Source organism: Vombatus ursinus, unplaced genomic scaffold (genome assembly GCF_900497805.2).
Source record: "Vombatus ursinus unplaced genomic scaffold, bare-nosed wombat genome assembly UNPS02014825.1, whole genome shotgun sequence".
NCBI lineage: Eukaryota > Metazoa > Chordata > Mammalia > Diprotodontia > Vombatidae > Vombatus > Vombatus ursinus.
The window spans coordinates 9306404-9320751 of NW_020954603.1; the positions used below are offsets into that span (position 1 = coordinate 9306404).

At 40.8% G+C, this 14348-nt stretch overlaps 1 protein-coding gene across 3 annotated transcripts in view; it reads left to right on the forward strand.

Annotated features, from left to right (window-relative positions):
- The window catches only part of GLMN (glomulin, FKBP associated protein), a 44841-nt gene that overhangs the window by 16015 nt on the left and 14478 nt on the right, over window positions 1–14348 (forward strand). For 2 of the 3 annotated variants that reach the window (XM_027838235.1, XM_027838236.1), the window contains exons 8-16: window positions 1838–2025; window positions 2402–2617; window positions 5464–5517; window positions 6154–6184; window positions 6283–6372; window positions 9424–9465; window positions 9572–9645; window positions 12338–12422; window positions 13417–13526. In XM_027838235.1, coding sequence (XP_027694036.1) covers window positions 1838–2025; window positions 2402–2617; window positions 5464–5517; window positions 6154–6184; window positions 6283–6372; window positions 9424–9465; window positions 9572–9645; window positions 12338–12422; window positions 13417–13526 — 890 coding nt within the window. The remainder of the gene's footprint in view (window positions 1–1837; window positions 2026–2401; window positions 2618–5463; window positions 5518–6153; window positions 6185–6282; window positions 6373–9423; window positions 9466–9571; window positions 9646–12337; window positions 12423–13416; window positions 13527–14348) is intronic. The other variant, XM_027838237.1, reaches the window with a different exon arrangement.

Consider the following 14348-nt stretch of genomic DNA (forward strand, 5'->3'; position numbering starts at 1 on the left):
ATCTTCTAAGGAAGAGATCCAAGCTATCAATAGCCATACAACAATGTTCCAAATAACCCAGTGATTAGGAAAACACATATAAAAGCATCTTTGAGGTTCCACCTCACACCCATCAGATCAGCAAAATTGACAAAAAAAAGAAAATGACAAAGCTGGAGGGACTGTAGGAAAACAGGTACATTAATGTAATACTGGTGGAACTGTGAACTTTTCCAACCTTTCTGTAAAGCGGTTTGTAACTACGCCCAAAAAGCTATTAAACTTTGATGCAGTGATATCACTACCAGGTTTGTGCCCTAAAGAGATCAGTGAAGGAGGAAAAGGATTCATGTGCAAAAATATTGTTAGCAGCTTTTTTCATGGTGTCAAAGAATTGGAAACTGAGGGAGTACTCATCAATTAGGGAATGGCTGAACAAGTCGTGGCCTATGAAAGTGATGGAATACTACTGTGGTATAAAAAATGATGAAGGATATGGTTTCAGAAATACCTGGGAAGACTTGTATGAACTGATGCAGAGTGAATTGAGCAGAACCTGGAGAACAGTTTATACAATAACAACATTATAATAGAGATTGACAACTTTGAAAGACTTAGGAACTGTGATCAACACAATGACCCACCACAATTCCAGAGTGCTCGTGATGAAACATGCTGCCCACTTCCAGACAGAAAGCTGATGGACTCAGTACAGATTGAGACTTTTTTGTTTTAGACATGGCGACTGAGGAAATTTGTTTTAATTGACTTTACATTATTGTAACAGGGTTTGTTTTTCTTGATTTCTCACTGAGGGGTGAGGGAGGGAAGGTGAGAGAGAGAGAATGTGGACCTGATAATGAAATAAAATTGAATTAAAAAAAAGTAATGGTTTATCTCTAGCTAGTAATATTCATGAAAAGGCTGAATGATTGTTTGATATGTATGAGTTAGATTAGGCTGGGTAGGCACAGTGAATAGTGCTGGGCCTGGAGTCAGGAAGACCTGAGTTCAAATTCAGCCTCTGATACTTCCTAAGCTGTGTAAGTTAGTGTTACCCTGGGCAAGTCACTTCACAAATTCTGTTTTTCTCAGTTTCCTTAGCTGTAAAATGAGAATGATGACAGCACCTACATTGTAGGGTTGTTGCGAGAATCAAGTGAGATAATATTTGTAAGGTTTTTAGCATAGTGCCTGGCACGTAGTAGGTATTGTGTAAATGCTTATTCCTTTCCCTTCCTCTAAGGTCAAAGGTAGGCTGGAGACAGATTGCAGAGGAAGTTAAATGTCAGGTCAATGAATATTGTGTCCTAGAGGTATTAGGGAGCTTTGGAAGGTTTGGAGGGGGTAGGTAGGGAAGTAATGTAGTCAGGCCTATGTCACACTTAGATTATTTTGGAAGCTATAGGATGGAATCTATAGGAATCTGAAGGATGAATAGGGGAGAGACAGTGAATGGAAGCAAGAAGACATATTAGGAGGCTGCTAAAATATTCTAGGTGACTGGTGGCCGTGTAAGTGGAGAGAAGGGGGCAGGTTCAAGAGATGTGAAAGAGGGACATTGTTTTTTTCAGTCTCTGGTGTTTTTCTAGATTACTCTTAACTTTCAAAGATGTTTAATTTTGTTTGAAAAATGTTTTTTTTAATAGCCTTTAAAGTGACTTCACTTTACTTCTTTGGTGGCCTACAGTCAGGTACCTATTCACATGCCTGACTCTTATAACAAGTTAATTTTAGTTTTTAACAAGTTAAGTGATTTAGAAACCATTGGATGTATGAATATCCATATGTAATAGAATTTTGGCACTGCCTTTATACTAAATTACTGCCTTGTTCTCCCTCGCTCTTTCCCCCACAGGGCTTTATATTAGCAATTGGAGACTCTTTGCCAAAGGTGATTTTTCAGCATGGAAGAAAAGAAAAGTACTGGGATAACCCTGACTTGGAAGAAGAGGAAGCTAGCCAACTGGCAGAGTCCATGGCTTCGCTCGCTTATCTCGTTTTTGTACAGCGTATCAGTATTGACCAGTTTCCACTGGTCTTGAGGTAAGGATTTTTGGTAAGACTTTTCCATCGGGACAGTTGCTGACGCTACAGTGTGCCCTGAGCCCATCTTTTTTTTCTATACCTAGTATGTGGGGTTTATCCAAGTAATAAAAAGTTGAAAATAAAGCTTAAGCAAATGATACTTTTATTACTCAAATGCATCTATGACCTCATCAGTTTGGGAGTCCCCTCTAACAATGATGTGGATACCCACCAATTCTGGGCAGTTCATGCAGGTTATTCCATGAGGTTACCCAGGGGGCGTACCTCATATGCTGGAGGCCTTTCTCCTGATCCTGCGAGGATACCAGTCAGCACTTACCTGTCATGCCCTCCTTCTTGCCATTTGACCAGCCCATCTTCTCTTCCTTCGTAGGATTCCTTGGTTGATTTCTTTTACTCCTAGTCTTAAGATTTTCTCATTGGTTGTGCGATGCAGCCAGCTCACACCTACCCTGCACCACCCCATTGCTCTCTGTGCAATACTGATCTTAAATTCTTTGGAGTCAGTTGTCTTCTATATCTTGCTGCCGTATATCAACATTGGGAGAACGTTAGTATTGAAAGGATGGACCTTCATGGGGAGCTTAGGGTAAGTAAAGGAACTTTGCCTTAACTCAAAGGTGATCCAGCCCACACTCTGCCTTCTGCCCAGGTCATTGTCCATATACACTGTCTGTTTCCACTGTAGCTACTCATGTCCATTCTAATGCATGTTGAACTCTGGGCAGTGTACGTTTCGTTACTGGTCTTTCCTGTGTGAATGGTCAGACCAAACTCTTTTAGTGTTCTGGCGCTCAATGCAGTTAGCACAACGTCATCTACAAACAGAAGGACCTCTCGGACCTCACCATCCTCACTCTGAAGATTTTGTGCAGATGAGAGAATAGGTGTATTGGTCAGTGGTCTCTGACATTCTTTTTTTGGGGGGGGAGGGAACGTTAATGAAATCTTTTACATGCTCTGATATTTTTCCTTCTTTTAAACGCTGTTCCCCCTTCACCTTCAGAGTTGTATTACCTCCAGATGGTTCTCTTCTCTGCGCTTGCCCCAACATGGCTGGTTTTCCAGCCATTTTTTTCTTCAGTGCCTTTTGTCTTCTCTCTAAGCACATCTCTTGGTATTAGGTTCTACAATTCTTGATGGAAAAAACAGTTTGTTATGATAATTGCAAATCTATTTTTCTTCTGCTTGGAGCCCTCCCGTTCACATCCTTTTCATGAATTGGCTTAATTGGATGTCTTGCCCAGCTGTCTTTAAACTTTATCCTCACTTCCTTTTCTCCAGTTTTGAGACAATATTGCCCATAATTGTCCATTATCCTACTTGGTCTGTGGTCTAACCCACTGTTGCCTCAGGTGGTCTGGTTTTTATCTCTTTTGCAAGTAAGTCAGATGTTTGCTGACCAAGTTGCTTCCTTAGTTTTGTGACAATTGATTTGCATTGGTTAAACTTCTGTAATGCAATTTTTATAATCCGTGTCTGTGTCTTTTCTGTTATTTGTCATTTTAAACATTTTCAAGTACTTGTTTTCAATGACTTACTTTCAGTTTCAATTATTTAAATAGTTTGGGGTTAAGTAGTTTCCATTTCACATCACATCTTTTCTCCTTTTTTTTTTTTTTTTTTTTTTTTTTTTTTTTTTTTTTACTAATTCTGATCTTAGCTTTGACAAGTTGATAATAAGGCTGTGGTGGACTGTAGCAGCCAGAAAGCATGAAGAGGGGACTAGCTTTGAGAAATGAGTGAGAACCCCATGAGCATCTGCCCTTGTGAGATCTTGTCTGGAGCATTGTGTTTAGTCTGGGTTCCACAGTTAAGGAGGAGAGTAATAATCTGGGAAGGATCCAGAGCAGAGAAACCAGGATGATGAAGGGCCTAGAACCTGTGACATAGGAGGACAGGATGACGGAACTAGATGTGACAAGCTTGGAGACAAGAGTCACGTAATGGGGGTCTTCAGGTATCTGAAGGGCCATCCCACGGGGGGGAGGAGGGGCAGTTAGATGGGTTCTATTTGGCCCAGAGGATGGAACCAAGAGCTATGAATGGAAGCTGCAAAAGGCCAGCGTGGGCTCAGTTGCCGGAAAAACTTGCTTGAAACTCAAGCCATCCGGAAGTGGAATGGGCTGTGTCAAGAAAGGGCTGGAGCGGGGAGGGGGGTATAGTTCTTCCTTTTGAAAGGATTTAAGCGGAAGCTGGATGACCCTGTCACAGATGGCACAGGCAGGATTCATTTCAGCTGTGGGTTGGAATAGATGTCCACTGAAGCCTTTTCCTATTTCCAGTGCTGTGATTCTGTCCCCGTGCAGAAACATACAGCATTAATAGGTCTTTTCCTTTCTGTTCCTTTAAAACCTATTCTATTCTTTGTGATGTTATTGGGGGTTCACCATGTCCAGCACCTGCCCTACTGATTCTTTTGTTGCAGAAAGATGCACGAGAGATGTGACCCTTCTGTGTCATCTGCAAGTCTGATGTGGCCGCTCCCATTTCTTCTTCCTGAATCATGCCCTTCCTACATAGTTCTCCCATCTTCACCTTCTTTCACCTTTGCAGTGACGTCAAGTGTCAGAGTGCACATGGTTTTAATTTTAATTTGCTTCATCCTCAGCAACTGATGTTCCTTAATAAGCTGCAGTTATTTTCATAGCTCTCTTTTTACAAGTACTTATTGTTAATACTACAATGTGTGATGAGCCAATATCCCATGATGTGATGTATCTTGTTGTCTTTGAACATATAATAAGACCCATTCTGCCATTCCTTTCTTTGCCTCTTCATGGGGTACCATGAATAATAATTCTGTTTAGCTGTACCTAATTCCTTTTATCAAGATTGATATGATTCAGCTCTTTCAGAAATTTTCAGTGACTTCTTTTCAGTGACTTCTTGGTCACTGGACAAGAATCACATGCTAGTGTACCAATAGTCAAATTAAAGTTTATTGATAGTTCAAAAATTGCGATTCTTAGTACCTTCTGTCCTTCTTTCTTAGCCCTTTGCCAATGTCACTTCAGAAACAAAAAGGGGTTGCAGAGGTTGGAGCCCATTTTTAATTTTTCTGTGTTTTATGGATTTTCATGACCTAAAATACTCATTATTAGGTGGTAATGTATCATGTGCCTCTCTTTACTTAGCTAGGCGGGTCCTCAGGAAACAGACTTTGTCTGTTTCTGGAACCACTCAAAGCCTTTCCAGCATGGTAGACCCTGCCAGAGCTTACCCCCAGCTAGCTTTGCCTCTGAGAACCCAGGTCACCTCTGTGCCATAATGAGGCATTGAATTAGGATTTTGTGAAGAGCTTTTATTAGTGGTAATAAATGATACTAGCTATCATCTGTTTAAAATTTATTGGTGGTCACAGTGCTGGTAAAGTGGATATTAAAACTTATATGTGTAATCTCTAAAAATGTTTGTAAATACTTTTTATTTTAGCCCATTATATCTTCTGCAGTACAATATGGAACATATCAAAGTCCTCTTGAAAAGGTAGGTCCCTTGGATGACATCTCAGAAGTAAATAGTTATTCATTCTTCCAATTTGCTCTATTTGGGTATGTCACATTTATTTTGTGTTATATTTACTTATTTTTTGTTACATGTTTATAAATCCCTTTATCTTTTGCTTATAAAAATAAAGGGATCCAGAGCCCTTGTCTTATTTCTGAATCCCTGGTATACATGTCTGAGACCACTAGACTTGGTGTTACTGTCACACTTTTTTTGTACCTGGTAGCAGTAAAATCTTAAATGCTCAGGTAAGAATGACTTCCAACCCTTCCAAACAATAATGTGATTGATTGGTGCATATTTTGTTTTAAAATGTGATTATCTGCTCCATGTGGTCTCGTATGTGCCTGACCTCTTAACGGCAGCAGGCTTGGGCTGCCTGCAGCTTGAGAATGAGCTCATTTCGTGCTAGACAATGAGACTTAATTGAGCTGACCTGAAGTCCAGATTGATGTGTAAGGACTCAGGGCAGAAGACGGACCATAAACTTTAATCGCCAGAGAATTCTCCCAAAGAATTTTGCCTGATAATTTTCCCCAGAAGGTTTAATGTTGCCATCTTGGATTTTCCCACTTCTAAAATCACGTTGGTTAAACCTTTAATATCCTCTTTCAGAGCAGAAGAATCTGTGTCCTCAAAAGGATTGGTAATATTTCTTTCTTCCCTTTTAATAATTTCAATATGTGCCCTTATACAGCTGCTGCCTTTCTATCTGACTGTTTTGTGCAATGACTTCCTCTGCAGGATCTGCTGGAGAGCAGCTTGTTACGGATGGAAGATGGCAGCCTGCTCCACCATTACTTAGAGATCAGGAGTTTCCTCACCGTGCCTCAGGTAAACCTTGAAGGTGGGAAGCACTGGCAGGTGGAGGCCTCTCCCTCCATCGGCTCCATCCGCAGCTTCAGGGAGAAGTCACAGAACTTTTCTGTCTTTGTAACCTCCAAATATTTTTGCAGTTTCCCCAGCTGCCTTGCCCAGGGGGGCATCTGATGGGCCTTCTCCTTAACTGCCTACATCCCATGGCTACCATTTTACTACTCCAAATCTTAGAGAACAGAACTCTTGTATGCCTTCCCTTCTTGTACTTCAATACGTAGAGTGCTGGGTGTGAAGTCAGGAAGACCTGAATTCAAATCCAGCCTCAGACACTGACCAGCTGTGTGACCCTGGGCAAGTCACTTTAACCTCTGTCTGTCTTAGTTTCCTCAACTGTAAAATGGAGATGACAATGATAGCACCTACCTCCCTGGGTTGTTGTGAGGATTAAATGAGATAATAATTGTAAAGTATGTAGCACAGTGCCTGGCACATAGTAGGTGCTATAAAAATGCTTTGTCCCCCTCCTTTCCCATTATACTTCATATCCAGTTCCTACCACTGATTCCATCTGGGTCTTGCATAGGCTAACTACTAGAAGGAAAAATATATTATTTTACTCCAGGAATTTAATTTGAATCACATCACACCTGACAATATTACCCTTCTAACTCCTTTTGAAGTGAATATTAAACTTACTTATCAACATTTAAATGAAAAAATGGCTAACAGAATATTAGTTTTTAAAACTCCCTTATATGAAATTCCTAACTATGCTTAATAATTGACTTGTACGAGTGACTGCATTCACAAGCGACTTTTAGCACACTTGTATAATGTTTTATTAGTGAGAGCTGGTTCATGGTTGAAGTAGAAAATCAGAAATGCAGACTGCTAAGATTTCATCTTTCCTCTGAGTGACTTGGGGAAATCAGTCGCTTTATCCACATAGGCCTGTAAAGCGATGGGAAGAGCCTTAGATGGAGAAGAAAGACTAGGTTTAAATTTTACCTCTGCCAGATACTCATCCTCATCTGCCAAATGGAGATAGTGATGTTTGTGTCACATGAGGCTGTCGAGATGCTTAAATGAAGCGTCTCAGAATTTCAGAGTTGAAGGGGACCCGAGCAGCCATCTAGTCAAACTTCACCTGACACGAGATCATTCGCCCTTTGCTATCTGAGGACCTCAGCCCATCCCACTTTAGGTCAGCTCAGATTGTTAGGATTTGATTCTTTACATCAGACTGAAATCTGCATCTTTGCAGCTTGTACCCCTCAGTCCCGGGTCTGTCCTTCTGGGGCCGAGTAGAACAAGCACCTCACTGCCCTTCAGATACTTGGATACAGCAGCCATGCCTTTCTAGTTCATTCAGTCGTGGAATGGACTCAAGGCCCTTCCCTGGCCCAGCTACTGCCCTTGGGATGGTTTCCAACATGTCAATATCCATCCTAAAACAGTCACGCCCAGAACAGAATTCCATGTTCTTGGGCAGAGAACAAGGACAGAAGCTCCCCTAATGCAGCCTGGGACTGCAGTAGCTTGTTTGGATGCTGGGTCCAAGAAAACCTTGTGACTAGTTTCAGACTGACAGCTCTCAGACCCACCTTCCCCAGCTTGTGCTTGGGGAGCAGAAGTTCTGAACTCAAGTAAGAGTTTCTGTTTATCTCCAAAGTGCTTTGTTAACAGTAAAGCATCACAGTAGAAGTTACTGTTACATTTATATTCTTGAGGTGAATGCCAAGTAAAATTTCACATAGAGATAGAAGATGTAGAGGGATAGGGCTGGTATTTCATTACTGTAGTGAATTCTAGGTGAGAAACTCCCTTCACGGAGGTCAGCTCTGCTGCTTGTAGTGTGGACTGTTGCCTAGAGCAGTGCTATCAAACTGCAGTAGAAAGGATCCCCATCAGCTGCACATTGACTTAGAAAACCACAAATTAACATTATTGATGTTGGGTTATAGTTTTACTAATTTGTTAAACATTTCCCAATTACATTTTAATCTGGTTCTGACTCATGCTTGGGATGCAGCCCACGCTGCATGGACTGCTCCCTAGAGCACTCAGACATTCAGTGACCTGCCCAGGGTCATACAGTCAGGATATAATAGATAGAAAATATGTTCATGTATATATATCATATCTGTTTTTCTATTCTACCTATATCCATATTCCATCACATAACTGGCTGTCAAAAGTTATCTGCCATGAAAGTGGATAGCAATCCATTATGTCTGATTGATACCTCAATAGTATCTATTTGCCTTGTGAAGGGCTTTGAGTCTGGGCTATGTGGTTGGCTGAATGAACCGGACTTGTTTCAGGCACACACACATGTACTCACACGTATTTTAAAGTTGGAGTTTCACTCTTTCATTGCAATTTTTAAATGCTTGAGGACTTTTGGGGGGGATGCTGGTATAAATTCTAACTCCATATGTAACCAGATTCAATAATAACAATAATGATGAATAATAAAAACATTTACAAAGGATTTTAAAGTCTTCAAAGGACTTTTCCTACTTGATCCATTGTATGGTGACAACAACCCTGTGAGGTGACCACTACCTCAATGTTACAGATGAGGAGGTTAAGCTGCTAGCTTATGGTCACATAGCTCCTAAGTGTTAGAGGTGGGATTTGATCCCAGGTTCTTTTGACTTCAGGTCCAGTGCTCTCTCCACCATGGCAGGCTGCCTCTCTCTCAATCCCCATTTTATAGAGAGGAGCCAAAGCCTAAGAAGTACCAGCCAGGTGATTTTCTTTTAAAATCTGCATCATTATTTTTGTTCATTTCTGTAATCTGAGTTCTCTGACCACCCTGGACATAACATATCAGTGCTCACATTTTCTCTGTAATTCCTGCTTTTATGCATTTTTCTCCCTTGGTTTGTATCATAGGAAATATTACTAATTGTTATCAGCTTTTTCCACTCTGTCCAATGGAGTGGGCCTGTGAGAAACAACTACCTTAACTTGTGATTCTCTCATCTTCATTTCTTTCATAATGTTTAGTGCTGAGTGCTGGCCATTGATCATTTGATGTTTTTAAATTTTTATTTGCAGAAGCTGGTGAAAGTAATGACCTTCTGCCCCATTGAGACTTTGGTATGTAAGCATTCCATGATTAATAACATTCAGTTACAGAGACTAAATTTAAGTAATGTTGCATTCTTTTCTCTAATCTAACCATGTTATTTGCTTTTTTTTTTAGAGGAAAAAAGGTTTAAAAGTGCTGCAGCTGTATATAGACAAGCTGGATTCACAAGGCAAAAATATATTATTTAGGTATGACTCAACATAATGAGTGGCTGTCCTTCAGTGGCTGGCATGATGTGACAGAATGGCAGTGAAATTGTATTCTCCAGAAAGGTCACCTGTTTGTAGAAGTCTTCGACTGGTATAGTCTTTCAGAGATAGAGATAGGATGGCCTCATTCCTTCCAGTTAAAAGAGATTTACTTCATAAATAAGGCTCTGTGTGTGCGCATATACATGAAATATGAATTATTAATTTTCAGAGAATTAGGAGGCAATATGAAATAAACATTTAAATTAAAATGAATAGAATTAAGTTTTTCTATGATGCCCTGGGCTCTTGGAAGGACTTAATGTCTTATGATAATTCACATTTGCGAATGAATAAAGACCCTCAGAAGTTACTGATCCTTTTAGTTTTTTGGAGGGGCAAAAAACCCCAAAGCCACCCAGTCTCCTAGAGAGGCCAAAGTGAATGAAGAGCAGCTGTTGAGATGATGTGGTAGAGGAATAGTTGGGTGTCAGAAGACTGGGTGGTTTGTGTCCTGACTCCAGAGTCAGGCCATCGTGGGCAAGTCTCGTGGCCTTCCTTAGCTTCTGGATCATCAGCTGTTGAAATTTTAAACTTGAAACCCATGGTTCTAAAGTATTTTGTTTTCAGGACCCTTTTTTGCTTGTTTGTTTTTGCTTTTGTTTTTTGCTTTTTGGTAAGGCAATCGAGGTGAAGTGACTTGCCCAGGGTCACACAGCTAGTAAGTGTCAAGTGTCTGAGGCCAGCTTTGAGCTCAGGTCCCCTTGACTCCAAGGCCAGAGCTCTGTCCACTGCGCCACCTAGCTGCCCCTTCAGGACCCTTTTACATTCACAAAAAGTATTGAGGACCCCAAAGAACTTTTGTTTGTGGGCTATATCTTGATACTTACTGTATTAGTTATTAAAACAGATCAATTTAAAATTACGCTGATAATAGGGGCAGCTAGGTGGCTCAGTGAATAGAGCTCGGGCCATGGAGGCAGGAGGACCTGAATTCAAATGTGACCTCAAACACTTGACACTTACTAGCTGTGTGACCCTGGGCAAGTCACTTAACCCTGATTGCCTCACCAAAAAGCAAAAAAAAAAAAATAACACTAATAAGCCAATTACACATGTTCATATAAACTAACTATAGATCAATCACTTTAACCTCTCACCCCAGTTTATTCATCGTTTAAATGGGGATGAATAAGGCCCAGAGTCCTAAGTTGTTTTACGTATTTTTTCCACTTAATTGTATTTTATTTTTTCCAATTACACATAAAGATAGTTTTCAACATTCACTTTTATAAGATTTTGAGTTCCAAATTTTTTCCTCCCTCTATCCTTCCCTTCCCCAAGATGGCATGCAATCTGTGTTTTACATACTTTTGCTAATTTATTTACCATCTGGCTTAATAGAAGACAGTTGAATTCTCAAATCTACTTCTGCCTTCAGTTTTTTGTGATGTTTTGGTTGAAGTATATAGAGGGAAGGAGAAGGAAAGGGGAGGAGCATTTATAGAGCACCTACTGTGGGCTGGACACTGTGCTAAGTGCTTTGCAAATATTATCTCATTTGGTCCTCACACAACCCTGTCAGGTTGGTGCTGTTATGATCCTCATTTTACAAGTGAGAAAACTGAGGCAGGCAGAGGTCTTGCCCAGCATTGCGCAGCCAGAAAGTGTCTGAGGTCAGATTTGAACTCAGGCCTCGCTGACTCCAGTCCCAGCACTCTTGGTACTGTGGTACCCTCCTTGTGCCTCAGTGAAGCAAATCTAGCCTCACACAGATAGGTAGTTGGAAATGGGAAGAGAATTTTAATTGGCAAGTCATGTTTTAGTGTTATTATGAAAACAGTGTTGACCCACAGACCCCCTTCAAAAGTCTTGGACCCCAGGCGTCAGTACTGACAGCTGGGGTTTATCTAGCACAGTCACACCCACAGAGGATTTTACACACGTTGGCTCATTTGGGTCTCACAAAAGCCTACTGACAACTTAGGACTCTGGGCCTTATTCATCCCCATTTAAATGATGAAGAAACTGGGGGTGAGAGGTTAAAGTGATTGATCTATAGTCAGGCAAGAATTAGAAGTGGGATTTGAACCCACGGCTTCCTGACCCCAACTCCAGGGCACTCGCCACTATTCTATCCCGCCTCCCGAATGAGAGAATGTCTGTACAAAGTACTTGGTGTCCACAAATCACTACATAAATGTAAGCTGTTATTCTAATGAAATAGGTAAATACTATCAGAATGTGTTACCTAAAAGCGTTAAAGACTTAGCACTTGGTAAACACGGGAGTTTGAAGCATTATTTTTACTTTCTGCTGTGGGGCGTCTCAAGGAGGCGGGGTAGGATGGATGTTTGAAGCTGAGGTCTCCTTTGCTCGGGACCTGGGGCTTGTGGGTGTTTGTGGCCCTGCTGCAGGACCCTCCTCCTTGGCATAGTAAGACAAGCAGGTTCCAGTTTAATACAGAGTTTTGGTGTGTGGCCAAATGTCAGCTCACCTTGTCAGGTGCAGGATTAACTTTAATTAACTGATTAATTAGCCATTTAACTGATTAATGACTGTGGCTCTTCAAGATCACTTGGGATTTCTTATTCCTAAAAACAAAGCTCTGGGCATGTGTTAAATATCGATCATCAGCTAATCAGGAGAAATTCTAGGACCACATATCACATGTCTTGATTTTGTTTTCAAGGTGTTTGTTGAAGACAAGTAACCATGCAGGTGTGGAAGGCTATGTCATTCAAAATATTAAAAATCAAGTGGATGCCTCATTAAAGGTAAGAGCACAGCCGAGCAAAAGCGTCTTTGGCATCAGCTTAGTTTACTTTGCAGGTGGTGTGGCTAATGTGCAAAAATCACAGTAGACAGAGTTTGGGCCCTGCTTATTTTTTCTAGCTTAATAGGTTGTTTTTTATCTTGATTACGAGCTTTGCCTATGATTTTAAAAAAATAAAGGAGCCTTCATGGATTTGGAAAGTATCTTGTTCTTCTGCCTTCTGTGACCTCAGAGAAGAAGTGCTCCCTCCCTCCCTTGGTGCAGATTGCCACCCATCCAGACCCTTCTTATCCCAGTGGGTCCACCCCACTTAGAGATTTAACCTTTATCTGCTGTTCACATGGCATGGGGGCTTCAAAATTGCCAGCACTGAACCTTGTCTGTGTCACGTATTTTTGTATTTAACAAAAGCTTCCAGGAATCCATCTGCTATAATTCTGTTTGATAATGGTGATGATTATGATAATAGTCTCTACGTAGTGCTGTGAGGTTTGCAAAGTGCTTTACTTAAGTCGGCTCATTTGTTCCTCATACCCTGAACCAACAGGGCTCCCTCTTCCTGGGGGAGGGGGCTAGCAATTGTAGTCCAGAAGAAGTGTCGTGGATGAAAATATATTATTTCTTTAAAGAAACAATCTGCTCGCTAGCACTGTGTAATGCCGGCGATGGGTGGCATTAGGGTTAGGGAGAGAAACAAAATCATTGTCTAGCAGTAATTCTGGTCTTCTTCCCGAATTGTTTATGCTGTTTTTCCTCACTGCAGTAGACAAGTCACTGGGAAATTGTGAATAAATTGAATTTTCATAAATTTGATCATACTGGGGAACTTAATAAAGAAATATTTTTGTAAACCTGACTTTTCATGTTTACTCAAAGCAGAGGTATCCTTGTAAACTACTTGTTTTTAGAGTGTTGAGTGATGTATAGAAAAAAACAAAGTTTGAAGGTTTTACTTAAATTCTTTGTCCAGTCCCCATTTTTCTGTTGCTTTGTAGAGAACAGAGGACAGGAAGTGGTTTACAGGACCCCAGCTGATCTCACTTCTTGACTTGGTGCTCACGCTTCCTGAAGGAGCAGAGACAGACCTGCTCCAGAATTCCGATAGGTGAGTGACCCAGATCAGGAATTCAAACACGGAGTAGCTTAAGATGAAAAAGTAAATTCCAGATTTAGGGAACAGAGTCCAGTAAAGCTTGCTTCCTGTGGCTTGGGGCTTGCGGCTTGCTTGGTTGAATTCTACCGAGATTTTTCTTAGCTTTCTGATTAAAACATGTTGCTTTTACCAATTTATATTTTAAGAATAATCTGAAATAATATTGTTCCTATAAGAAGGAACTGTGCTTTTATGCTTCTTCTATGACATGTGCAATTTCCTCTGCACCTTATATGGCCTAACCACTCATCTGTGCTTGTGACTGCACATGAGGCTCCATATGTAGACCAGGTATGTGTTTGGCTCTAGACCAGGGGAAGGAACCTGTGGCCTTAAGGACACGTGGCCTTCTAAATCTTGGTGCGGCCTTTTGACTGAGTCCAAATTTTACAGAACAAATAAGGCCACATGTGGCTTTAGGGCCACAGGTTCCCCACGCCTGCTCTTGTCTTTAATCAGAAACTCTTGGGAGAGTGTATTCCTTCCCCCCCCACTGAGCTTTACATGTTTTTTTTTTTTCCTATGGCACATTTAGTGTTATAGAGATTATTGGCCAGAGCCCCAACAGGAGCACAAAATGTAAAATTAGTGAGGATATCTTATTGGCAGGATACCCATCCTTATGATTTACTATATAATCTTTGCTACCCTATTTCGTTTGTTCATATCTTTCTAATTGAATTGATCCTAAGGATTTAAAGGTTGGAGAGGAAAGGTTTACAAGAGAACCTAAAATGAAAAAAAGGTCAAAACAAGGAATGGATCTTTAGAAAC